Source organism: Cotesia typhae, unplaced genomic scaffold, assembly GCF_013202065.1.
Source record: "Cotesia typhae breed Kobodo isofemale line unplaced genomic scaffold, CoteBio_Ctyphae scaffold_152, whole genome shotgun sequence".
Taxonomy (NCBI): Eukaryota; Metazoa; Arthropoda; class Insecta; order Hymenoptera; family Braconidae; genus Cotesia; species Cotesia typhae.
In genome coordinates, this window is record NW_027423776.1 from 7931749 (window position 1) to 7956712 (window position 24964).

Consider the following 24964-nt stretch of genomic DNA (forward strand, 5'->3'; position numbering starts at 1 on the left):
CACCGAAAATGAATATGTAAACAACAAAGAAAAGAAAGGTTTCTTTAATATATAAGAAAGCCATTTTGTAATTGACTCTTTGTTCTTTGTTAAAAAACTACGCAGTGTATTTTTCTTATGTGGTGAAAATTAACAAACTAATTACTTTAAAATAAAGCAGTTACAACGGAATATAGGTATAATTATTTAAAAAAATAATGTAAGTATAATAATTTACGAATAAAAATATTTTTTACACAGTAAGATAGATAGTTGATAATTTTAAGAATTTTTGTAACAAATAAATTATGGCAAAAAAAAATTGACATTTAAAAATTTTTAAAAACTACAAATGCAATTTTTTAAAAATAATTTTTTGGAACAAATTTATTTGTTGAAAAAAAATTCAAAAGTCAAAAACGTCGGCTAACTTTAGTATCATAATCAGTGTATCGAAAGTCTGCAATACATAATGTGTATAAGGTATGTAATTAATCTTTATTTTATTAAACAATTCAATCAATATAAAGAAAATTGAATGGATTAATTTATTTAAGGCACTTTAAAATATTATTCATGTTGTATTGGTATTATCATACCATGGAGGCATCCAATTAGACGATGTCTTATTTCTACTTCTTCTTCTAGATTCACTACTTTCATAGTTGTAATTTCTATCAAAACGTTTTCTACTGCTTTCTGGTACTTTTACAGCTGACGTACTAGCATTGTCAAGAACAACGAAAGCTTGATTATTATTGTCAGAATGTTTCAATTCTTTTCCAAAGCTCGGAGAATAAGGCCTTATGTCGTCAATGCCTGAAGCTTGTATTGGACTCGAGTTGTGTTGCAGAGACGAACGTTGTTGTGGTAGAAAGCCTCGCGGTTCATCATCTACGTTGCAAACATGAAGACGGTACGAGGGGCTTGGAGAACAATTGTCCGTTGTTGGATTAGTTAAATCCAATTTATTTGGTCTTGATACTTGCATTGACCCCTTTGATCCTCTAAAAATCAGGCAATTATTATTTTACATTTAATTAATTTAACAGATATTTGATAATTTTTTAAACAAATAAATTATGACACAAAAGAAATAAAACAAAAATTGACATGTAAAAATTTGTAAAAATTAAAAATTGCAATTTTTTAGAACAAATTTATTTGTTAAAAAAAATTAAAAAATAGTAAAGTGACGGCTAACTTCAATGTCATAAATATTTACCTTCTCCTTCTAACAGGCGGTTTATTGACAACAGTATCATCTTGAGTTCGTGAGTGAAGTACTTGGAATGCATTTTGATCGTACTCAGAATATTCTACACCCCGTTGATCATCGTTGTTATTCTCATTATTAATGAGCCAATTATTTTGGTGTCTACGAAAATCAGTGAGACTACGATCACGATGTTGGTATTTGTCATCTGTGACTGAGTAGTCTCGTTTTGTACAATAAGCGTCACGATACTCTGGATGAAGATTCATGTCACCTTCAGGACGTAAATTAACTGGCCTTCTAAGTGTTTCTGTTCGTGGTACATTACCATAAGGCACATATTGAGATCTAACTTCACTAGTCGGATGATACTGTCGTAAATCAGGTACTAGACGTCTATTGAAACCTGACGAAGCTATTGATGGTCTTCGTGACAATGGTGGCTTGCGATAAATTGGTTGGCCTCTATCGAGATACATGGATTTGTACTCAGGATCCTGGTCAATTTTTGTTGAAAATTTTCCTGTATTTAATGAATTAACTTTCGAGCCATCTGCGCGACCTATTTCATCCTCGGGTTTTAATAATTTTGGTCTTTCTCGTGGAAAGTCCTAAATAAATTTTTTATATTATTTCATTTTTTTTTCTAGTCTAATTTTTCATTATTAAAAAATTTTATTTATGATAAAAACAATATATTTACTTTGTAGGCATCTTTGTATTCAGGTATTCCCAGAGGTGGTCCTTTGAGATCTTCCAGTTTGGAAACCAGCATGTTCATGTCTTCTTCTTTCTTCCATTCCTGTTCTTGACGTTCCAATTGCAGTTTTGAATCTTCAATCTGATGGATAACATCATCTTGACTCTGATCCATAGGCACTGCACCTTGTGGATCGAGGAAATTTTGATAATGCCCAGTTCTGCCAGTAAATTCTCCTCCAGATTTTAAGTGTGACTCTGGCACTTTTAGAGATCTTTTTTCTGTATAAAATAATATACAAAATTTTACATGAGCTCAAAAATAAAATTAAAACGTTAATTATATTGACATACCTCGAGTAGTATGAGGTTTAAAAACAGCAGTATACTCGGGAATAAAATTCGATTCTCCTTCTAGTTTCAGATGAGCTCTTTGACAAAGTATTTCCGGTCTTCTGGCTCCAACGAATGGCACATACTGGTCATGATTCTCCGTAGACGTCTCAAATTGTCCTTCTAGTTTTAAATTAGTTGGTATACGTGCGAGCTCTGGTCTACTGACGTTCAACCACTCGATGAATTTCTCACACTGTTCCGTGACAGTTCGCATGTCTCCCTCCATCTTCAAGGAAGTCGGCCGGCGTGCCAGTTTTGCACGGTGGATACCTTCATATATTTTATAGTTTGCTGACTCAGTGTCGGTATAGAATGCACCACCGTGTTTCAAACTTGTCCCTCTTAGAAAGTAAAATTAATTGATCATTATAAAAATTAATTATTTTTATTTTAATCAGTTTTTTTATTACCTGCGAATAGGTGACCGTTTTGCAACATCAGGATCCCGAGAAATTTCAATAGCTTCCATGGACTTGTCATTGATATTAACTTTTGGATTGTTTATTGATTGAATAGAATAATTGCTAGCAAAGTTGTGAGCAAAAATTTTTTCATCGTCGGCTCTCAATAGTGATTCTTCACTGGTAGCTTTAAAAGCTCTCCTATATTCCGTAGAAAGATTTTTGAATTCATGGTCATTGTCTCCATAGTTACGAGCTCCCAAGGTGTCCTTTGGACTATCTGGTACTCGCTTACGCCTGTAGCGTGCGAGTTCGTCGACCGTAAGTGTTTCGAGAGCTTTTGGCCATGGGAGCAAATCCCGAGCTCTAGTCTTGCGATCTCGAAATTTTAACAGAGCTACCTCAGAATCTGAAGAGGACTTATGAGCTCCTCGTAGCGATGGTCTACGTCTGTAAATATATTTTTATTTATTTTTAATTACTATATAATTTTTTACAATTACATTTTGAAACTTTTATAACTAATTTTAGTTATTGTTTTAGGTAAATCAACCTGGGTGGTTGCCCAGCACAAACTGAGATACCTTGCAGTCCAAGTTTCCCTAGAAGCAAACCAAGGTGGGGTCGAGGGATCCACGTCGAAGAACAGGAAGAGGGTGGTACGTACAGGCTCGGCATGCCTCTACATAAACGAGAAGACGAAGCAGTAGAGAGAAAGAGAAAGATATAAAATGTTGGAGTCTTCCAGACGAGATGGATCGATCTACCTTGTATACAAAAGTTTTCACACCCGTTTTCACCCCATCGTACATACTATTTTTCTTTCTTTCTCTTAATCCATGTACATGATATCTTTTTTGCAAAATTCTTTCAGACTCTAGGTTCCATGTACATAATGTTGGAAATGATATAAAATTTAACGACTACTATGCACGAACAAGCTGTATTGACGCGAGATCCTCGGCGATGTCTCTTCGAGGTTGCTTGGGTCTGGACCGATATCAATGTATCACGCTATCATGTCATTGAGTGTTGATTGAATGCAAACAATTTCTTGAAGGATCATCAATCGATTAAGTATATTTTTAAGGTATTTGATCTCAAATTTGTGATAAATTACAACAAGCAAGTAGCAAATCGCAACAAGATCTCCAATCTAAAGTCCGACCAAAAAAAGGACAATTTTTTTTTTGGTTTTATGTAAACAATTCCTTAAAGAATCACCAATCGATCTCCAACCAGAGGCCTGGCCAAAAAAAGGGCGGTAGCGTGGCCGAGCGGTCTAAGGCGCTGGTTTAAGGCACCAGTCTCTTCGGAGGCGTGGGTTCAAATCCCACCGCTGCCAAATTTTTTGTGCAATTCACTTAAATTGATCATTGGTTTATTAAATTTTATCATATTTTTCATTTTGGAGCTACTGAGATCATCAAAGACAATTCTACGTGCTGATACTTAATCAATTATGGATCAATCAGTGCAAAACGTTCTGAATAGTAAGGGTCTGAGTAAGTTTAAATCTTTGGCGAGTGCTCGCTCGATTTTCTAAAAAATTAAAATAACCGTTTCTTTCTGATTATTTTTAATTACATTAAAATTAAAAAGTAATAGAGTTGGACTAAATAAATATATACTACAACAATTAGATATCTGGACATAGTCGTGATCTATGCCATTGACCAAAAGTTTGAGAAACGGAGTCATCATTCGTCATGAGTTACGGCTCAGCACTGTTATGTTTAGTAGGCAGGGTCAGAATTCGACCTGGTGACCTCAATTTAAACATCCCCCTAATAAATTTACATATTTAGGGTAAGTGAAGATATTATTGGCCCGTAAGACCGCACTAAGGAGCGAGCCGAACATTCGTGTGTTACTATTCAGGTCTTGACACGCACAATTATCGCTACACACTCGTATAAATCCACCAGCCCAATTATAATTCTACCACTAAGTTGCGTGATTAAATCTCGCATAAACGCGTCTACTAGAACTTTTATTGTGTTGAGACTTCTTGAGACACGCGAGGTCTCTTATCTCATCCACTCGTCTATTTTTATTTTAAAATGCTTCAATTATTCTATTTTTTTTTTCTTCATAAAATGAATATTAATTCGTCCGTTCATGATATAATAATAATAATTATTATTAAAGTAGTTATTTATTAAAATTGTAAAATTTTTACTATACTGCAAATTTATATTCAGAGTACAAAATACACTCGACTGTCAACAGGTTTATTCTATTATACTAACTGATAACAAGTTAATGTCAAAAACAGTGTTATCATTATCACAATATCGCTCCACATAACAATCAGGTCATACGATAATTTTTAAGACATATTATCAAAAGTTAATTTTCATCCGTAACGAATTGATTATTCTGCGGTTCATTTCAATCGAACTTAATGCTTGCAAATCACGTAACTATAGTGGCCCGAATTAGTTTTTAAGTAATGAACCGGTGAATACAGTCAATTTTCATTAAAGCTTAGACCTTTCCCGATTTTTTTTTATTTTACTTTATAAAATTACTATTTTAATTGCCTTGTCTTATTTATAGAATAAAATAGCTTCAAGGAATTTTTAATTACATCTAGATAGATTGACGGACTATTGAATAAAAAGAAGCAACAAAAATATTCTGTTGAACCAACAATAAGTAAAGTTGCCAGCCCATTGATTTTTTTATTCATCATAAAATTTTTATTCAATAATAGTAGCTTTTTTTTACATCTTTATATATGTAATTGGTTATAGCGATTATCGATTAAAGTTGATCTCTGACAGTTTGTTATAAACAGCTTTAAGTATGTAGCATAAAAAAATAATGGCAACAACAATAAATTAGCTGAATATATAAACCATATTATCATTAAATGATTGCAAAGTATTAAAAATTACAATTATTCATAGATAGCTAGAGAATTTATAGTTACCGAAGTAAATAATAATTCAAGATTTACAGTATTGTTAATACTACAATATCTTTATAAGCTAATCAGTTAGTAATATTTATTAGGATCTTGAATAATAAATTTTAAGACAAATTTTAAAAATATCTAGTTAAATATTTTTGATTTGTATTTTTACAATTTATAAAAAAAAATTGCTCTAGGAATTTTATTTATGCAATTGCGGGAAAAAAAAAACATTTAATTGTTGACTTAGTCGTAAAAAATAGAGTTGATGTAATTATTTCCGAATTTTTAGCAATGCAAAAATTTATATATAAAATTAGAAGCAAAGATTCTTAACTTGGGGATGTAGCTCAGTGGTAGAGCGTTCGCTTTGCATGTGAAAGGCCCCGGGTTCAATCCCCGGCATCTCCAATTTTTTATCAATTTTTTTTATCATAATAATTCTTATCAATTTTGGAGTTAAGATAAAATGAATAAAAATAATATACCTTTTTGGAACACGTTCGCGTTTTCTTTCACCCATAGCATAATTGTTGGTGTAAAATATTCTTGTGCGAGATAAAATACCAATGAAGACAACGATGAATTTAAAAAACTTGAAAATATTATAATCGTTAAACTATGTAAATTGAATTGTTTTTTAATTCTCTAAAGAACCCTTGCCACACGTTTATATTAACGTAACTGGACATTGCAGATTCTAATAAGGAGTTTAGTAGTCTAACAACTCTGCGCAGCTGCAAAGAAATACTTAAGACTCCTGCATATCAATTCGGTTAAAACTGTGTCACTCTACAGCTGATGCTATGAAAAAGAGCTCCAAAAAGTCTGTAAAAAAAAATCAATAATTTATAGATTTTTTTTTTTTTAATTATTTTAAATTATGTACATTATAATATAAGTTTTAATTACAGATCTTATTGAATTAGTGCGGCTGTCAACTAGTAACTTCAAACCTGGAACTGTTGAATTTAAATTCACCCGCTTAAATAAATCGTATATCTTCGTTTGTTTTCGCATATTTGTAAACAATATTGGCGCGAATCGTAATGCTTATTAACTTTTGGTCAAAGGTCTCCCCACTTGTTTTTCCTATTCATTTTAAAAGCATTCGGTAAGATATATAAGTGTACACATACAGCCATCATATAAGTATACTAAACATTTTTGTTTTCTTGCAGATAGTCATGCCAGTGCGTCTTGTGTCTTCTTCAAGTTTGGTAGTGCGTACTGATGACTTGTGTCTAGAATTTGCAGCAGTCTAAATCTGGAATTCAAGTAAGATAGCATTTGTAAAATCATTGACGCAGTTACGCCTAACGTAAACTGGCATCATTTAAGAAGACCTTATATTGATATTGATTTTACACTGGCGAATCGATAGCAACAACTAAAAAATAACTCAAGATAAGTAAGTCGTTAATTTTAGTTCTATTTTTTATTTATTATTATTATATCTTAAATTATGATGATGAGTCAATGGTCAACAGGATTTAAAGAAAAACACGATAACGGTATTACTCAAAATATGTTGATAATTATATTAAGGAACGATATTTATAAATATTTATTTTATGAAAATAAAATTTAATAGAACAATCTTATTCACGATAAAATTTTTCAATGAGTATTCCTAAAATATTTTTTGAAATTATTAAAAATAGAAATGACATTAAATTTAGCTATGAAAATTAATTTAGCAGATATTTAATAATTTTACTAATTTTTCTAATAAATAAATTACTGCATTAAAAAAATGGACATTTAGAAATTTTAATAAATTTAATAATGAAATTTTTTTAAGATAATTTTTTTTGTTATATAAAATTAAAAAATGGTCAAGTGACAGCTAACTTTAATGTCATAAAATAGAAGATTATCGATTGATTATTGGTTGAAAAAAAAAAAATAAATTCAGCTTACGGTAGATTAATTGATTAAAATCACCGGAATGTATTTGTAAATAATCTGCGAACTTTGTACTTGCTCACTAAGTTCTTAAGAGCACGCATATTTATAAATAGATTTTTTTTATTAAATGAGACATTCTTAAATAGTTAGATAAGCCAAAACTTAGCGGATATTATTATTATTATTATTATTATTATTATTAATTTTTATTTCTTATTGGGTTGTATTTACTAAAGATAAAAATTCTAAGTAATTATGTTACAAGGATTTAACTTATATTGAGCCATTAAGAATAGGATACAAAAATAAAAGAGCAAAGTATTGATTGAAAGGTCGTCAAAGGCTATGTAGATATACATAAATTATCTACAATAATTATTATTGTTTATTTATCATTTATCCCTCGTTATTAATTACTGTCTAAAGTATTTTGTCTCGTGTTACAGAGTCCTCTTAAGATAATCAAAATGTCGTTGTGGTCTTTTACTGTGAGTATATAAAAAATTAATTTATTATCTAAATTAATGAATTAATCCGTATAAACTAGTAATTGTTAAATTTAATTTAGTATTTGAGTTTTGCGTATAATGAATAACGAGTATTAAATTAATTTTTTAGATAACAAAAATGGCTGAGAGTGTCGGTGATGCAATGGCCTGGTCTTTAGATAAAATATCTCATTTGACCATAGGACAATTGCTGATAAGATTTATCGATCGCAGTTTAAATATTGTTGAAAAAACAGCACAATGGAGTTTACCCTATAGTGAAATAATTGCTGAGGAAAATGGAAAATCATTTAAAACGATGGAATTGGTTAGACCACTACCTTGGATATTTTTTCTACCAAGTTTAGTTATTTTACGTAGCTTCAGATTAACATGGAACATCGGAGCTTGGGTTTTTGGATCCCCTCAGATTCAACCGGTTGACATTGTAAGTATTATACACTATTTTATTAATTTTTTTTTATCTTGTTATTTTAATAACAAAATAAAAGTTAAAAATATTTTTAATTTAATTTTTTTTTATCTTTTAAATAATTTATTGTCGCAGGTTAAATCTTTACAAAAAACACGAAGACGCTTGCGAGTAATCCGATTGAATGGTGGTAAAAGAATGAGAAATATAAAACCAAATTTACGGGTAAGATGACTTTTTTTTTTTTTTTTTTTTTTTTTTTTATTGTTTGTGATAAATGCTTGTTGTAGATAGTTTAATTGTCTAGACTCTAGACCTTTGTGTAGACTATATAATTATATTATATCCTTTGAGGTATCCTGAATGTAATAATATCGTAGTGATGGTGGGGGTATAGGACAGAAGTTTACGGATAAATGAAGCTAAGAGAAGCTTATTGAAGTCGATTCAAATTACTTTATCCAGTCTGTCTTGTCTTGATGCTGGTAAAATGAAATCCTCGCCATCGCCGACGAGGATTCGTCTGCACACCAATAACGAAACTGTAAGTTTATTTGTATTGTTTGGTCTTTGATTGAATTTATTATTGTATTTGTATGTTTAAATTTATTTATTTATTTATCAATCAATAAATAAGGTTCTTAAATCACTGGTTTCTTTTTTATAGGATCCAAGACCAGTAACAGAACCATTGATTGCTGGTGTGGATGGAGATTCTAAACGCAAATTTTCAGAAGTCAGCTCAGATTATTCTCAATCATCTGACGAATCTGATGCTGAATATGAACTTTTTAAATCTAGGATTAATCCGAATAGTTCCATATATCCGTCTGACGATGATGATAAAAGTTTTCATATTGTACGTAATTATTTCAGTATTCATTAATAAGAACTATGTTTTTGTGGGTTAATTTTTTTTTTTTTTTTTTTTTTTAAATGTAATTTTATTATTACAGCAAGTAGAAAAAGTGAAGAATTAGATGGATCTGACGACGAGGTACCTGATGAGGATGAACAAGAAATACAAGCAGAAGTTACGGAGTTACTGAACGACGCTGATTCGATAAAAAATATTGTAGATGATTTTGAACCAGATCCTCAACAAAATTTGATAATGCAACAGTATGAATCTTTGCTTGAAGTAAGATTTATTTTTTATGGCCGGCTATATGACAACTCGCTTTTATTTCGCTTGACATTTATTATATGTTTCACTAGCTTTATTGTAACAATAATTATAATTTATACTATCACACTATAAATAAAATAAATAAATATTATAGAAAAAAAGATTAAATGGAAATGAACATTTAGTCAAAAAATATTCTGAAGAGTCACAAGATTATTACTCCCCAAAAAGTACTGAAGATGGAGACACAGCTTTTTATTCACCGTTGAGCTCAAAAAGCTCAAGCCCAGAGCCGATTGATAACGATAATGATCGTGAGTACATAATTAAATTATTGTAATTATGCGAATTGTCATTTAGCCTTTTATTTTAGCTTTCAATTTTTGTAAATTCATGATTCATTGAAATCAATTTTTATCGTAGAGCAATTTTTCGGGCGAAACAAAAATGATGACACAACCATTAAATCCGACGAAAACCAATAAAATCATGCGATCAAAATCATGATAATAATACCCGCTCTTTTGGTATTACAATTTCCACTTCTCCAAAACCAATTCTCAGTCATGGAAAAGTGTATCGTCGTAAAAAATCAACCGGATATCAAGGTCGTTCTTCAAATGAAAGAGGAAAGAAAAAATAATTATTTTTAATAATTTTCATCTAAATAATTGAAAAAATTCCATTATTTACATTCAATGATAAGTCATAAAAAGTTTACATTAAGATTTTAATATTATTCAGTTATTTTTTCAATAGATTCAATGACAATTTTCAATTTTGCATAATTTTTTTACATCAATTATTTATCCATAAAATTTTTAAATTACAAAAATAACATAAGTGTAAATTTAGCAGATATCTGATAATTAAAAATTTTTTTTTACAACCATCAAGTTAAAATATGATATTAAAGCTAGCTGTCACTTGACCATTTTTTTATTTTATTTAACAAAAAAATTTGTTCCGAAAAATTATTTTAAAAGAATTGCACTTTTAATTTATTAAAATTTCTAAATATCCATGTTTTTTTTATTTTTTTAATGCAGTAATTTATTTATTAGAAAAATTATTAAAATTATTTAATATCCGCTAAATTAATTTTCATGTTAAAATTAATCTTAAAATTTTCAAAAATTAGCTGTCATAAAATAATCCATATTTTGATTTTATTCATTAATAAATTTTCATTATTAAATGAATTCACAGTAACTAACAATAGCTACAAACAAATCAAACTATAATTAAAATTAATAATTTTTATATACTCTACTTGTAAAAAATTTATTTCATAAAATTGAAAAAAAATTTAATTTATATCAATAATTTTTATATTTTCCAAAAATATTTTTTATTAATAAAAGATCATAGGGGAATGGTGTAATTATAATTAGTATCACATTTAATTAATAGTTTAACAAATTTTCACTATTATAAATAAACTTTTTTTTTTTATTATTAAATACTTATATTTTAATAGTAAAAGTACAAAAAAAAAAACTAAAAATTACAATTCAATTATTATTTAACGCTAGGTGGCAGCTAATATTTTTGTTTTTCCCGCGAAAGCAGCACAAGTGTGTCAGCTTGGCATGGCACTATTACATTGCAAAACTCGAACATAAGTGAGTGTATGTATAGATTTATAAACATATTTGCAAATGTAAATGTAAACTTATACAAATGAGTAGTACAAAGTAGATATTAGTCTGTCAAGTGAAATGGGAGAGATGCTAGTGTGGTTGGTCGTAGTTCGTTTCGGTGGTAGTGCCATAGTCTATAGTTAATTGTCATTCTTAGAGTTAGAGACGCTGTCGAGTTAACCCAAACGCAAGGAAGTGAGAAAGGAGTAAGGACAATAACTAAAGTAAATAAAAAAACAAACACTTGTTTTTACAGTGATAGTTTTTTTTTTTAACAAAAATATATTTTTTAGTGTTCTTTCTCTCAGTCAAAGAATCGAGAACTAGAGGTGAGTGTGCGCGACAACAAAATATTAGAGACGTCTCCTTCTCATTCTCGTTTTTTTACTCTGGTATGGCACTAGGATACCGTTGGATCGTTGGCGTACACACTAATACAATAATTACTACAACTGTTTATGTATCTTCAATCGTGTTGTGAATTTCACAGTAATAACAATAATAATAATAATAATAATAACAGCAATAAAATTATACATTAAAAATTTTAATATTTTAGATTTTATACAAAATAAAAAAATTCCATTGATGGTTAATAAAAATTACTTATGTTGTGATGTCTCAGTAATAAATAAATAATTATATTTTAAATACATGAGCACATTTGGATTGGAGGATCAACTTTTAACATAGCAAGCCACATTAGGGTAAGTGTTTTTGTTGTTAGAAACAATGGATTCTGAAGAATTTATATTTTTTTTATTGAAAGTATCTTGTCCTTGAAAGTAAAGTTCTCTGTACTTGCTTGGATTTATTTTTATTAAAATTATTACACATAATTTTAATTTATTACTCATTAATGACATTAAAGTTAGCAGTCACTTAACAATTTTTTAATTTTATTTATCAAATAAATTATTTTAAAAAAATTACATTTTTTAATTTTTTAAATTTCTACTTGTCCATTTTTTTGCCATAATTTATTTGTAATAAAATTTTTAAAATTATTAAATATATGCTAAATTAATTTTTATTATTCATTAATACAGGTCCTATTTTAATAATCTGCAGTTTAATAAAAATAAACCGGTGTCAATGCACTGTTTAATTTAAAAAACAAAATATATTAGTGTTGAAATATCCACCGGACAGTAAGTTTTTCTTTTTAATAATTTTAAAGGATAACCTCAACATTTTATTCAATTCGTTAGAGTAAATTTTACTAAATTTAAATTTAATTATAATTCGATGCACCAATCATATTGATTTATTAAGTTTTGACGCAATTTTATTATCTTGAACCTATAAATTCAATTAAACATAATAACAATTATTATCAATATAATTATTTAATTATAAATCAAAATTTGTCATTAAGTGTAAAAAATATTGTGTTGAAATTAATTCTATTTTTTAATTATCTAAGAATTGAGAGTAATTATGGCGTTAAGGTGTGTTACTTAACAATGTTAGCTTTCATTTGTCACTACATATAAGAGCATTACCGACAAATAAATGGATTACTGCTGATGTTGTTCTACATGAAGCCAGAATCTAAACAATCATGGTGAATAACTATTTGTTTGTGACGTCGATGTCTAAACTACTTTTATATTACTTAAAGAAGATGAGAATACTTTAAACTGTTTATTTTAAAAAATAAACTCTTTAAATGTTAGCTAATTCTTACACAAGTATTTCGTAATAGTTTTTAATTTTTGGATATTATTTTTACGTTATAAAAATTTACGAAATTTTTTTCTTATATTAACATCTTTAAAATTTTTTTTTTAAAGCATTTTAGTACAATATTTAATTAAATGTTAATTATTTCTTTAATTAATTTATTATTTGTTCCAGATTTAAAACTTTAATTTTGATGTAAAAGAAAAAACAATATTTTTTTACTCCAAATAAATCCCATTATAAAAAATAATAATCATCCCAGATTATACTGAGTGAAAAAAAATTTCAGATAGTAGCTAGTATAATCCAGATCATAATGAGTATAATCCAGATATCACTGAGTATAATCTGGGATGATATCCAGTGTCATCTTGTTCTTCCCGTGTATGTAATGAAATTCAATTATTAAATAGAATTAATTTAAATTTAAATTTAAATAAAAAAATATTAACTAATTGAATTTATAGCCACTTTCAATAATCAGAAGTTAAAAGTCATCAATTATAATTAAAATATATAGAGCATATGAGTAGCTTCAATAAATATAATTATTATATAATTACCTGCTTGTTAAATAGTTTGATAATTTTTCATAATATTATATTAGAAATAAAATAAAATTTTTAAAGGGTATCTAATCGCTGTTGATATTTAGACAATGAACACATTTATGTAGAAATGAAATGTTCTTTTATGAGTAAAAAATTGTCAACATCCTGTTGTTTTCGCCCACGTGTCTAGAAAAGATAGCAATAATTATCTACTTAACTGTGTTTGTTTATGCATATCATACAATTAGCTTCAACAAATAATTATTTAGTAGTTTGTTAAAATTAGTAGTCATGAAGTATGTTTATTTATAAAGTTGACCGAGTGACCGGGCAAAAGAGTATAGATGTCTGGATCGAAACTTGGCACTAAGAGGCTATGATTCATCTGTAAAGCGAGTTAAAAATATTTATTTAATTATATCTGTTAATTATTATGTGTTAACGTAGAACTCATAGACAGTAGGTTACTGACCAATTATAGTTGCGAATTATTTTTAATAAGCTTTACATTTAATTGATTGATAATTAATTTAACAATTATTCATTCAACAAAAACTCATTGTTATTATTTTAATTAATATTGTTACAAAGTATTAATTTTATTACAACTGAATATGAAATTAATATATAGAATTATGACGAGTTAAGAGTTTGATCACTTTCTAAACAATTTTACTCACTTGCAATTTTACTACGAATTGAAATTATTTAAATGAATTAATTAAAACAAGACGCACAACTTTAATTAGTAAATTATTCAAATTTATTTAAAACAAGTCTTGCTGGCTATTTTAATTATCAATTTGATTAGCAATTAATTATTGAGAGTATTAGAGCGGTCGATAAAAATAAATTTGATGTATTTAAGTTTGTTTACTAATTAGTTTAAATTAAAATTTCTGATGAATTTATTTTTAATTATTTATTGAAAATAAATACATTAATTCAACTATGAATTGATTATTTATTTTTCTTCATTACTTAAAATTTTTTTACATGAATAAAAAAGTAATATAGTTATATCTTGTTTAAATAATGAACGAAATATTTATAAATAATTAAATTCTATTTATTTAACAGCATTTTCAACATTATTTAATAAAATATATAAAATAATAATAAAAAACATTTTCTTAACACAATTTAAAAATTGAAATAAAATTTGAGGTCATCGTAAATTATAATAATTTTAACTCTTCTGATCAAACTAAATAAATCTATTATAATGTAATGCAATCGTCATTTATGTACAATAACGTACCAGCAAATGAGTTCTGTGTGCATATATCTTATTCAACAGATCACACAACAATACAATGATCTATGTGTGTGATTGATTACACACGTTTGCAGGTTTACATTTAATGAAGACAATACTCGCGATTATGTCATAAGTCAAAGTAATATAAATCTTCCACACGTGTGAGAATAAAAAGTATAAATAAATAAAATATCTCTATATTTTATCAGCTTATAATGCTCAAGTATTCCCATTCATGACTTTCGCATGACATGATATTTATGATTATATAAAATTTATTTTTATTTTATATTAGTTGATGCTTATTTTTTATCTAATATTGTTCAAGAACATTTAATATTAGAAAAATAATGTATTTTTTAATTAAAATGACGGGTTAAAACATTTTTTTTAAGTTGAAGATATGTAATTATTCGATGTATATTTACAAAAAGCAACATTTTTACAAGTATGTCAAATAATGTTGAGTTTTTATTTAATAGTTTAACGAGGCATTTTTACTTCACTTTTATGCTCTATGATAATCATTTAAAGAGCGTAGATATTGTCACTTAGCGTAGATACTAACCAATTTAACGATATAATCTTTAGTTAGTATGTTTAAGTAAAATGCATTACAGTAAAATTATTCACAAGTTAACTTGTCGTTTGATTTAATCCATAAAGTTTATTTAATCTTGGATCTGTTTTATATATTAATTTCACCATTAATAAGTCTGAATAAAATTCACTTAAAAAAACAATTTAAATTAAAACTTAAATCCGAAAATGCGGCACATACGTAGTTGAGTTATTACTTTAAGAAGAAGAAATTAATTAAATAATAATAATAATAATAATAATAATAATAATAATAATAATAATAATAATAATAATAATAATAATAATAATAATAATAATAATAATAATAATAATAATAATAATAATAATAATAATAATAATAATAATAATAATGATTATGGCATTAAAAGCGAATATATCAATAATATTATTTTAAAATTTGAACATTTTTTTAAGCTCAATACATGTCTGTAAATATTTCTCAAATTTCTATCAGCTTCAACTGAAATTTTTTATCTTTTATTACCTGAAAATTATTTACAAATAAATTCACAAAAATTGTGATTAACAATATTTAAAAATTTTTAAATTACCGCTTTTTTTAAACTCAGTGAATCAGAAATAAAAAATATAAGTAACATTTTATCGAATTTAAAATTTATAAATATCATTTAAAATAAAATTGAGAGTAACATTTATTTCGCAAGCTTATTAATATATATTAAAATTTATCTTATCAACAGCTTAAAACAATATTTATATTGTTGAGGTATATTTTCAATAATTAACGGTAAATTTAACATTTCTTAGTTAACAATAATAATAAAAATAATAATGAAAATAGCATTGGTTATTAAAAGTTGATTAATTGTCATCAGCACAATTACAGTATATTCAGCTCTGAGTGTGCTTTATTATCGCACTGTTTGCATTTGGTTTAATAATTGATTATCTTGTCAATAAAGTAAAATATTATTTATTTAAATATTTACCTAGCCAGTAAATTAAAATAGATTATTATTTTCAAACATATCCATCACCAGCAAGTTTTATAGCAGCGTCATAAGGCGGTAATCCATCGTCTTCTTTGTCGTCTTTGGCATTATCACTTTTTTCTTTTTCGGATAGATAAATCACAGATCCCTTTTTTTGACTGGGTGACGGTAAATTTTGTAAATTAAAAATTAGACTTTCATACGGTGGTGGCGGTCCAGGTGTTCCCGGACAAGCTGGCAATGATGTTAATTCTTCATTCATACGATCAATCCAATCTTCATAACGCTGCTCATCGAATTCGCGATCCTTCAAAAAATGAAATTAAAAAAATTTTAGATTTTGTAATAAAGGACAATTTAAAATTTATTACATTGTAGAAGTTAGTCGTAAAAACTTGAAGACTTTGAACATCTGGTTCTGCTACTGAATATGCAGCGCGCTCTTGTTCACGGGTTTTTTCAGAATTTCTAAGACAACAGTAACATGCAAGGACTGCAGCCATTAGAGCTCCCATAAGAACTGCTCTAGAAAAATAAATAATCAATTATTAACTTCCACATGTTTATAATTAGATTCTTAATCAGAAATGATTTGTAAAAATTTTTTACAGTACATTTCACTAAATTACTTTATTTTATTTAAAAAAAAAAAGTCTTTTATTGCTTTAATTCAACCAAATAAAAATAATCATATTATATTAACGACGAGGAATAATTAAACCATGATATTTATAAATAGAATAGAAATTTAATTTAATTTAAACACTTGGTGAATATATTGAAGCATTTATCAATTATGAAATAAATTTATAAGTGTAAATTAAAATTTGATAAAAATATTATAATAAATTTAAAAAAATATACCCTTGGATAAAAACGTTGTTGTGTAAATCAACTCCAAACATTCCAACATCCCCATTAGCCGACATATTATGTCCTAAAAGACATTGATCATTATCATTATTAACAGTAGTAGTAGTAGTACCATTAGATTGGTTGGATTTAATAGCTGCCAAAACAGCAAGTCTTCTTATCGTCATTATATTGTCTGTCAATTCAATTTTAGAAAAAAAATTTTTTTTTTTATTTTATCAAATTAACGATCCTACCGTTTTTTATTATCAGTTCGTTAAACCCTTTTATTCTTCTCGTTTATTTGACTTCACAAAAAGGTTTTGCCAGTTTTTCTTCATTTCTTCTTATTACTGCAATCAAAATTTATTTAATTTATTTTCTTTGATATTTAATAATAATAATAATAATAATAATAATAATAATAATTTATTTTTTACTTGCAGAAATCGAGGATCCTGTGAATGATTACGTTGACTAGAAACGATTGACAGGTGAATAAATACCCAGTAACTGTCAATATAAATGTAGTGTGTTAAAAAAAAGTTTATACGAACAAAAAAGAAGAAAAAAAAAGATGATAAAATATTCAAAAGAACCCCTAGTTCTCATCGATTACACTTACAATATTATATTATTATTATCATCATCATCATCATCATTATTATTATTATTATTATTATTATTAGTTACATACAGAACACAGTAACCATCATCAACACTCGACTCACCCGACACACACTTTTATTAAATTGAATGGCTCTGTACATCTAGGTTGTTTATCTCTTATCATTCATACACATGTTAATGCGGTTTAAATTATGAAAGTGTCACAAATAATATGGAGAAGATTATTTATAAGGTAAAATAAATCAACGCACTTGAAATCGCTTTAGTGAATGAGTAAAAACTACTTACATTTATTATTAACGTATTTAGTTGTGTGTAATTGCATCGTTTTTTTAGCTTCATTTTTTTTGTAATATTTTTATTTTTCCAGAGTTTCAAGATTTTTTTTTAATCTAATAATTTTTTTTAAAAAATAACACCAAGCACATTATTAAATAAACGGAATTTAAAAACACACCTCCGGTTGATTTAAGTGAGTGTTTAAAAATCCAATAAATTTTATCATCATCATCTTCGTCATTGCATATCGTTGTGATAAATTAATTTCATCTGTAAATTTATTTAAGTTTAGGTTTAATTTATAGTTGATATAAATTTGCTAGCGCAAATATAACCACTTGCTTAGTTACTATCGTTATTACTGTCTTGAGTGATGAATCTTGAGACTAAAATAATAATAATAAATAATAATAATAATAATAAATCCCACTGATGCCTTTGGAGCAAGTGTAAATGACGAACAATGTTGATAAAAAAACAAGGGCACTAAAAAGTAAGAGGTCAAGTTCGGGAAATATGGTGATAATACGAGTAAACTCTGGTCTCAAACTACTGTGGTCATTACACGTTGCCTGGCTACAAGTAACCACTTAATACAAAACATACTGTGTATAAAAGTAATACACAACCACCAACCAAACTTTCCCATTTACATGCGTCATTGTTACTTACTATTTCAAATCATCCCCTCTACTTTAATCAACCCTAATTTCATTTTACTTTTTATAATCATTAACATAAACTTTTAATTATTTCTTCACACATAACATATTTTTATAGTCATATTTATAATTTTTTTATCAGTAATTTTTTTTTTTTTAATTTAATCTGTATTTACCTTATTATTTTGTATCTATACTCTTTTACTTACAACTGAGTAATGATGATCACAAAATTTTATTATTTCAGTCTATTTTCAGACTATTGATCGGTTCTATGACTTTTAAGTTTTAAATTTTTAATTATTTTTTTACACGAGAAATATTTAAAGTTTTTTTTTTATTATTAAATACAATAATAATTATGTAAATTAATTACATGACTACTTGCAAATGATTGATAAATTTATTATTATATTTATACTGAATATTAAAGTAAAGAAAATTAATTCAGTAAATAAGGAACTAACTGATATTTATCATCAACAAGAAAATATTTGAGTTCTGAATACAAAATTATTTAAATAATTAAATAATTTAAATAAAATAATTAAAAAAATGTTAATAAAATAATTTAAATAAAAATAAATTTATTTAAATAATTAAATAATAAAAAAAAATTGTTTATAATAATTATTATGATTTTTTTTTAAAAACAGATTTGGAAGAATGATAGGGGGTCTTCCAAGTGGTTGGATGAGGAAAGTCCTTCTTTTCCTCGTCCTTATTACTGGAGTCCTTCTAATAGCGATGTACGCTCATGCACCTCCACTTGTATCACTTCAGCCGTTTGCTCCTAGAAGGTAAATTTAATTACATTAATAATAAAAAAATAATTAAGTAAAAAATTATTAATTATTTTGCAAATCTTGATAATTATCTTTAAAAAATATTGTAAAAAATTTTGCATGTCAACAATTTTATCCATTCGTCTCACAATTAGTATGAAGCAGTTATCAATGCTATCAATTGTCAAACCGTTTAAAAATATAACAAACGAACATTTGGAGTATGATTTACAAGATTATTTTCTTAAGCACAGGTAACAACTAAAAAATAATCAAACGGCAATTGTAAGAAAGCATTGGATAAGTTATTAGTAGGATTTTTTATTTTTGTTTTAACTATTGCTCGATATTGCTTTAAAATAATTTATTTTTTTTTTTTTTTTTTTTTTTTAAATGTAATTTTATGAAAAATAATTAATTCTTAAATTTTTTTTTATGTAGAACTTTTAACACACCCTGGTCGTGGATTTGTGTGGCAGGAAGATGTGAAAGACGTGCGATAAAAACATCACAACGATCTTTGGCATCTTGTACGGCAACTTGTGGTGGACATGGTCGATTACTGTGGCCAAAACCAACTGGTGATGTAATACTCGGCGAAGATAGTGTAATGTTAAATCTTCAGCAAATCGAATTTGTTACTATCAGAACGAGTGATCATGATGTCCAAAATTTACTCGAGCATGCCAAAGATATTTTTATAGGTAATTTTTTTTAACTTAAAAATTTTTTTTATAAATAATTTACTAAAATTAAAAATAAATTAAAATAGAATATTAAAAGTTACTAGCAACCTTACAGTCATTAAGTAACTGCCGTGACTTGTAAGCTGTAAAAAATTGAAATTTTATTTTATTAAATAATAAATTTGGTTAAATTGCACTGTATTTTCTTAACTATTGATGTTTTTAAAGATATAAGCTCATCCTGATGTTACACTCATCAAGAGCTTTCATTTGAATATCCACATGCATTTTTATATATTTTTCATATATACATATATATAATATATATAAATATATGAAAAATTGATGTGGGTACTCAAATGAAAGCTCTTGATGAGTGTAACATCGGGATGAGCTTATATCTTTAAAAATGTTAATAGTTTGCGAGACACGAGGTCATTTCTTAATCTAGACTGTCCACAAAATTTTGCATATTCTCTTAATAATATAGATTAAAAAATGGTATTATTTTTAGGAAACATCAGAAATCTAGAAAAGGCTTCAACAGCGAAAGGGCAATCAAATATCGACAATTTTGTGATATATTTAAATGCCGGTGATGGAAAAGGAACAAAGCTCATGTTAGACACCGATGAATCGTACAAACTTGAAGTAAAACTGAATAATAAATATCTCGAAGGAAGAATAACCGCAAATAGTTATCACGGAGTGCGACATGGTTTAGAGACGTTGAGTCAATTGTTCTGGTGGGACGAGATAGCGGGAAAGCAAGGAGGGCTTCGTGTTCTTTCAAATGTTTACGTCATTGATAAGCCAATATTTCACTATCGTGGGCTGTTGATTGATACCGGCAGACAATTTTTTCCAATCGAGCAGTTAAAACGAGTTGTTGACGGTATGGCAGCGTCAAAGCTAAACACTTTTCACTGGCATCTAACAGACTCACAGAGTTTTCCATTCGATTCAATAATCTTTCCCCATATGGCACGATGGGGAGCTTACAGTGCCGAAGAAACTTATTCATCTGCCGACATCAAAGATCTTGTAGACTACGCCAGAATACGTGGGATAAGGATTATCATAGAAATCGACAGTCCAGCTCATGCTGGCGCTGGATGGCAGTGGGGTCCAGAGCACGGACTCGGTGAACTAGCACTCTGTGTTGATCAAGAACCTTGGTCGTCTTATTGTGGTGAGCCAAATTGCGGACAGCTCAATCCAATAAATAAACATACTTACAAAATAATAGAAGAACTTTATAAAGAATTATTAGATATCACGGAAGTCCGTGATATTATACATTTGGGTGGTGATGAAGTTAATCTTGACTGTTGGGCCCAGTACAGTAATATTACTCAAGCAATGCAAGCACAAAATTTTACAGATCTTCATGCTTTATGGGCTGACTTTGAAGGTAAAATTTATCGACGAATTGTTCATGCTAATCGAGATCAAACACCTAAGGCTGCTATTTTATGGAGCTCACCGTTAACTAAGCGTCCGTGGATTACCTCGCAGCCGTTTGATCCTAAGGTTCATGTCATACAGTCGTGGGGTGGAAGCACTTGGCCAGAGACTGGTGATTTGTTGGAAGACGGCTTTCGGGTCATTTTATCGCATGTCGACGCCTGGTATTTAGACTGTGGATTCGGTAAATGGCGAGAAACTGGTGAAGCTGCCTGTGGAGAGTATCGTACTTGGCAAACTGTTTATAATCATCGACCTTGGAGAGATTATCCGTCGTCAATGCATTTAATAATGGGAGGTGAAGCTGCCTTATGGAGCGAACAAATCGGACAGGCTTCACTTGGACCTAGATTGTGGCCCAGAGCTTCGGCATTCGCTGAAAGATTATGGTTAATTTTTTTTTTATTATTGATGGTGGTCACCTTTTTAATAATTTACAAAAAAACTCTCTGAATTAATCCAATTAATTATTTGATTAAAAAAATTTTTAATTTGCAAAATCTATGACCACTGTCTTAAGTAAAATTTATTTTGTAATTTACTAAATATTAATGGTTTATTTTTTTTTTTTTAGGAGTGATCCACCTGGATCAGGATATACTACGGAAGAATCAGTTTATACAAGACTAGCAGCTCACATTGATCTCTTACAGGCACGTGGTCTTAAAACTGAAGCAATGTGGCCGCAATGGTGCACTCACAATCCTGGTAAATGTCTTTGACCGCATTCCAGATAGATTAAAAAGCGTTTATGTCGAGTTATTGGGAATCTAAAGTGTCGGAAAAACATTTAATGTAAAAAATTAATAATTTTATAAATGAAGATTTTTTTTTTTAATGATAATTGTAAATATTGAAACATAATGATAAATAATTGAGAATTTTTTATAATTGAGGCTGTTCAAGTTGTAAATTGTTAATATTTATAGTAAATTTATTTGTCATCGTGTGCTTGAATTAGAAAATTGCATCGATAATAAAAAAGCTTCAGTACACGAATTTTAGTATATTAAATCAATAAAAACGAATAATTAAGAAAATAGTTGATTAAATTATGAAAGACATTTTAAATTCATTGTTAGTTTTTATTGATGAGTTTGAGAGCTTAATAAAATTGTAGGTTTTTATACATACCGAGAAAAAATAAATAAATAAATAATTAAGTAATAATTACAAAAAATAGATTAGATTAAAAAACGTACATAATTTTTTTAATAGTATTATTTTGAGCGAGTGAAAGACAATTTTTGTTATATATTACCGTAAATAATTTAAATGGAAATGAAAATGTGAATTAAAAAAAATTAAGAAAGTAAAGTTTTTGCTTATCAATTCAATATTTATAAAAAAAAAAAAAAAAAAAAAAGATAAATAAGTATTAATTAATAATGTTGGCATTTTATATTCTTAGTGCCTTTTTAATTCTTAATTCAGTTTAATTATATTTAAAATAAAATAAAAACCGTATATACCGTAAATAATGAATATCAACGAGTGAAAAATAACTTTAAAATGCCGAAATAATAAAAAAAAAATTTTTAAGTGATAATTGTAAAAAATTAATTAAATGTAAAATGAAATTATCGCCAATAATTAATTTATGTGTGCAATTTTTCATAATAAGTATATGCTGTTTAAATGGGTATCAAATCAAAACAAAATATAATAATAATTATGAATTAATATAAGAAGTAAAATGAGTATTAAATGAAAGGTAATAAACAATTATATTAACTTACGATAAATTCAATTGATATTAATTAATAAATTGATTAAAAAATTGTATAATTTATTTGAATTCAATGTATATGATGTAATATAGTGTAAAATACGATTACTGATGAGATTTATTATAAAATATTGCTTTAAATTTTTTTTTTGTTCATTTAATGATTACTTTTGATAAATAAAAATTTTTTATACACAATAATTAAGGCCAAGATAACTTAATTTTTTAAAATTCCACTACAGAATATTATTGTATTAATTTATTAATTATTATTAAATAATAATTTGTTGTAAGTTTGTATAATTAAATTAGAATATTAAGATTAATTTTAAAGAATGAATCTTTGCTTCAAACAAGTATAAATGCTACTAATAATGAATTTAAATGTCAAACTTATAGCTACCTTTTATACCTGGATTAGAGATTAGATAAAAATTAAGATGGCCTATGGATGATTACTTTTAATATTAGCATCAATAATGTAAATATTTAAAAATTGTGTACATTTGTATTGTACATAAAATTCAAGAGTAATTATGACATGTACTTATAAATTTATATGGATATATTCATAGCATGTGAGTGGATAATAACTATTGATATTATTCATTATCATGTTAATAACACTAGCAATTGAGTAAATAGTATTAATTGCTGATTAATGCCATACGCCTGTCAATAAATTAAATTCATACAGTATAAAAGTACATCCTACAATATCTTTGCAAGAATTAGAATATAAGGTCAATCAGAAAAATATCGACAACATAAATAGTAATAAAAAAAAATTATTTGTACAAGTTTTTTACAATTCTCAAAACACAAAAAATATTTAATTATGCACGAACAAATTAATTGTAATGATTAAGTTATTATATATGTTTGTATTAATTTATAAAATTAATAATCTTATGAGAAGTATATATTTTTGGTGTTAAACATCGTGGATATTATTGTAAACGTTAAAATTATTATTATCAACTTAAAAAATTTGTTGAATAAAAAATTGTCAAGTATTATAAAAATATGCTTTTTTTTTTTTCATTAAAAAAAAAAAAAAACATTTCTTTTAATCCATGAACCTTTTTATTTTGTACACTTTATACAGATTAAAATATTTTAAATGTTATTATAATAAAAATAATAATAAATTTTTTTTTATTTTTTTTTATGGCTCTAAATAAATTTATCTTTAAATATTTATTGATTATTTAAAAAATGCATTGTAGTATTAACAATTAAAAAATAATATTAAAACAAAATTAGATAAAAAAGTAAAAGTGTATTGTTATTTGAAATGTAATCTTCTGATTTATTAATCAAATTAATATTTGCATTTAATACACTTTTTTATCAAATTGCGTTTGATGGATCATTTTTCAGAAATGAAAACTGAAACCAATAAATATTCAAGAACAAACATTATCAAAAAATTTATACAAAATTCTCTTGATAATTAATGTACAATACATACAATTTTAATTCTCATTAATAGAAATTATCTGATCATATTGTGAATTGTCAATAAGTAATCAAATGTGCAGGCGTTGATAGCTGTCAGTGCAATATTAAAATTGACATCTGATTGACGCTTGCGCGATTTAA

At 26.9% G+C, this 24964-nt stretch overlaps 4 protein-coding genes and 2 non-coding genes across 17 annotated transcripts; 4 read left to right on the forward strand and 2 right to left on the reverse strand.

Moving 5' to 3' along the window:
- Positions 1-407: 407 nt before the first annotated feature.
- LOC141536488 (uncharacterized) lies at positions 408-6323 on the reverse strand. The gene is made up of 6 exons (XM_074257037.1): positions 6100-6323; positions 2701-3141; positions 2249-2631; positions 1899-2176; positions 1205-1806; positions 408-986 (listed from the first exon to the last, which is right to left on the reverse strand). Exons 1-6 carry the CDS (start codon positions 6132-6134, stop codon positions 554-556), a joined length of 2172 nt encoding a protein of 723 aa, XP_074113138.1. The 5' UTR covers positions 6135-6323; the 3' UTR covers positions 408-553.
- On the forward strand, positions 3955-4036 carry Trnal-aag (transfer RNA leucine (anticodon AAG)). The gene has a single exon. It is a non-coding gene; the product is annotated as a tRNA-Leu (tRNA).
- Trnaa-ugc (transfer RNA alanine (anticodon UGC)) lies at positions 5951-6022 on the forward strand. Its single transcript has one exon. It is a non-coding gene; the product is annotated as a tRNA-Ala (tRNA).
- A 260-nt stretch (positions 6324-6583) lies between the features above and the next one.
- LOC141536375 (uncharacterized) lies at positions 6584-9912 on the forward strand. Its single transcript, XM_074256852.1, has 9 exons — positions 6584-6725; positions 6793-7022; positions 7969-8010; positions 8141-8458; positions 8579-8668; positions 8841-8987; positions 9111-9306; positions 9400-9584; positions 9727-9912. The coding sequence occupies exons 3-9, from the start codon at positions 7990-7992 to the stop codon at positions 9910-9912; spliced, it is 1143 nt and encodes a 380-aa protein (XP_074112953.1). The 5' UTR covers positions 6584-6725; positions 6793-7022; positions 7969-7989.
- Positions 9913-10959: 1047 nt separating this feature from the next.
- Positions 10960-24384, forward strand: Fdl (fused lobes). 8 transcript variants are annotated; one of them, XM_074257048.1, is made up of 10 exons: positions 10960-11197; positions 11373-11439; positions 11509-11544; positions 11620-11704; positions 11775-11922; positions 17568-17615; positions 19349-19492; positions 19919-20181; positions 20678-22019; positions 22205-24384. In XM_074257048.1, exons 7-10 carry the CDS (start codon positions 19359-19361, stop codon positions 22350-22352), a joined length of 1887 nt encoding a protein of 628 aa, XP_074113149.1. In that variant the 5' UTR covers positions 10960-11197; positions 11373-11439; positions 11509-11544; positions 11620-11704; positions 11775-11922; positions 17568-17615; positions 19349-19358; the 3' UTR covers positions 22353-24384. The 8 variants fall into 8 exon arrangements, with proteins under 8 accessions (XP_074113149.1, XP_074113147.1, XP_074113144.1 ...); XM_074257046.1 differs by having other exon boundaries at positions 10960-11439; XM_074257043.1 differs by having other exon boundaries at positions 10960-11544.
- Positions 14500-18902, reverse strand: S-cup (spermiogenesis-related protein stanley-cup). 5 transcript variants are annotated; one of them, XM_074257051.1, is made up of 5 exons: positions 18040-18902; positions 17562-17634; positions 17134-17474; positions 16641-16794; positions 14500-16576 (listed from the first exon to the last, which is right to left on the reverse strand). In XM_074257051.1, exons 3-5 carry the CDS (start codon positions 17307-17309, stop codon positions 16298-16300), a joined length of 609 nt encoding a protein of 202 aa, XP_074113152.1. In that variant the 5' UTR covers positions 17310-17474; positions 17562-17634; positions 18040-18902; the 3' UTR covers positions 14500-16297. The 5 variants fall into 5 exon arrangements, with proteins under 5 accessions (XP_074113152.1, XP_074113155.1, XP_074113151.1 ...); XM_074257054.1 differs by lacking the exon at positions 17562-17634 and having other exon boundaries at positions 17134-17206; positions 17379-17474; positions 18040-18882; XM_074257050.1 differs by lacking the exon at positions 18040-18902 and adding an exon at positions 17747-17887.
- Positions 24385-24964: the final 580 nt, after the last annotated feature.

Coding starts and splice junctions, on each gene's coding strand:
- LOC141536488 (XM_074257037.1), bottom strand. CDS start 6,134: ATGGGTGAAAGAAAACGCGAACGTGTTCCAAAAAG. Junction 2,177..2,248: donor TAAACCTCATACTACTCGAG/GTATGTCAATAT, acceptor TATTTTATACAG/AAAAAAGATCTCTAAAAGTG. Junction 1,807..1,898: donor AATACAAAGATGCCTACAAA/GTAAATATATTG, acceptor AAATTTATTTAG/GACTTTCCACGAGAAAGACC.
- S-cup (XM_074257052.1), bottom strand. CDS start 17,309: ATGACGATAAGAAGACTTGCTGTTTTGGCAGCTATTAAATCCAACCAA. Junction 16,795..17,133: donor AACAACGTTTTTATCCAAGG/GTATATTTTTTT, acceptor TTATTTTTCTAG/AGCAGTTCTTATGGGAGCTC. Junction 16,577..16,640: donor TTACGACTAACTTCTACAAT/GTAATAAATTTT, acceptor CATTTTTTGAAG/GATCGCGAATTCGATGAGCA.
- Fdl (XM_074257039.1), top strand. CDS start 17,943: ATGAAAGTGTCACAAATAATATGGAGAAGATTATTTATAAG. Junction 19,493..19,918: donor CAGCCGTTTGCTCCTAGAAG/GTAAATTTAATT, acceptor TTTTTTATGTAG/AACTTTTAACACACCCTGGT. Junction 20,182..20,677: donor TGCCAAAGATATTTTTATAG/GTAATTTTTTTT, acceptor TATTATTTTTAG/GAAACATCAGAAATCTAGAA.
- LOC141536375 (XM_074256852.1), top strand. CDS start 7,990: ATGTCGTTGTGGTCTTTTACT. Junction 8,669..8,840: donor ATATAAAACCAAATTTACGG/GTAAGATGACTT, acceptor GTGGGGGTATAG/GACAGAAGTTTACGGATAAA. Junction 9,307..9,399: donor TAAAAGTTTTCATATTGTAC/GTAATTATTTCA, acceptor TTATTATTACAG/CAAGTAGAAAAAGTGAAGAA.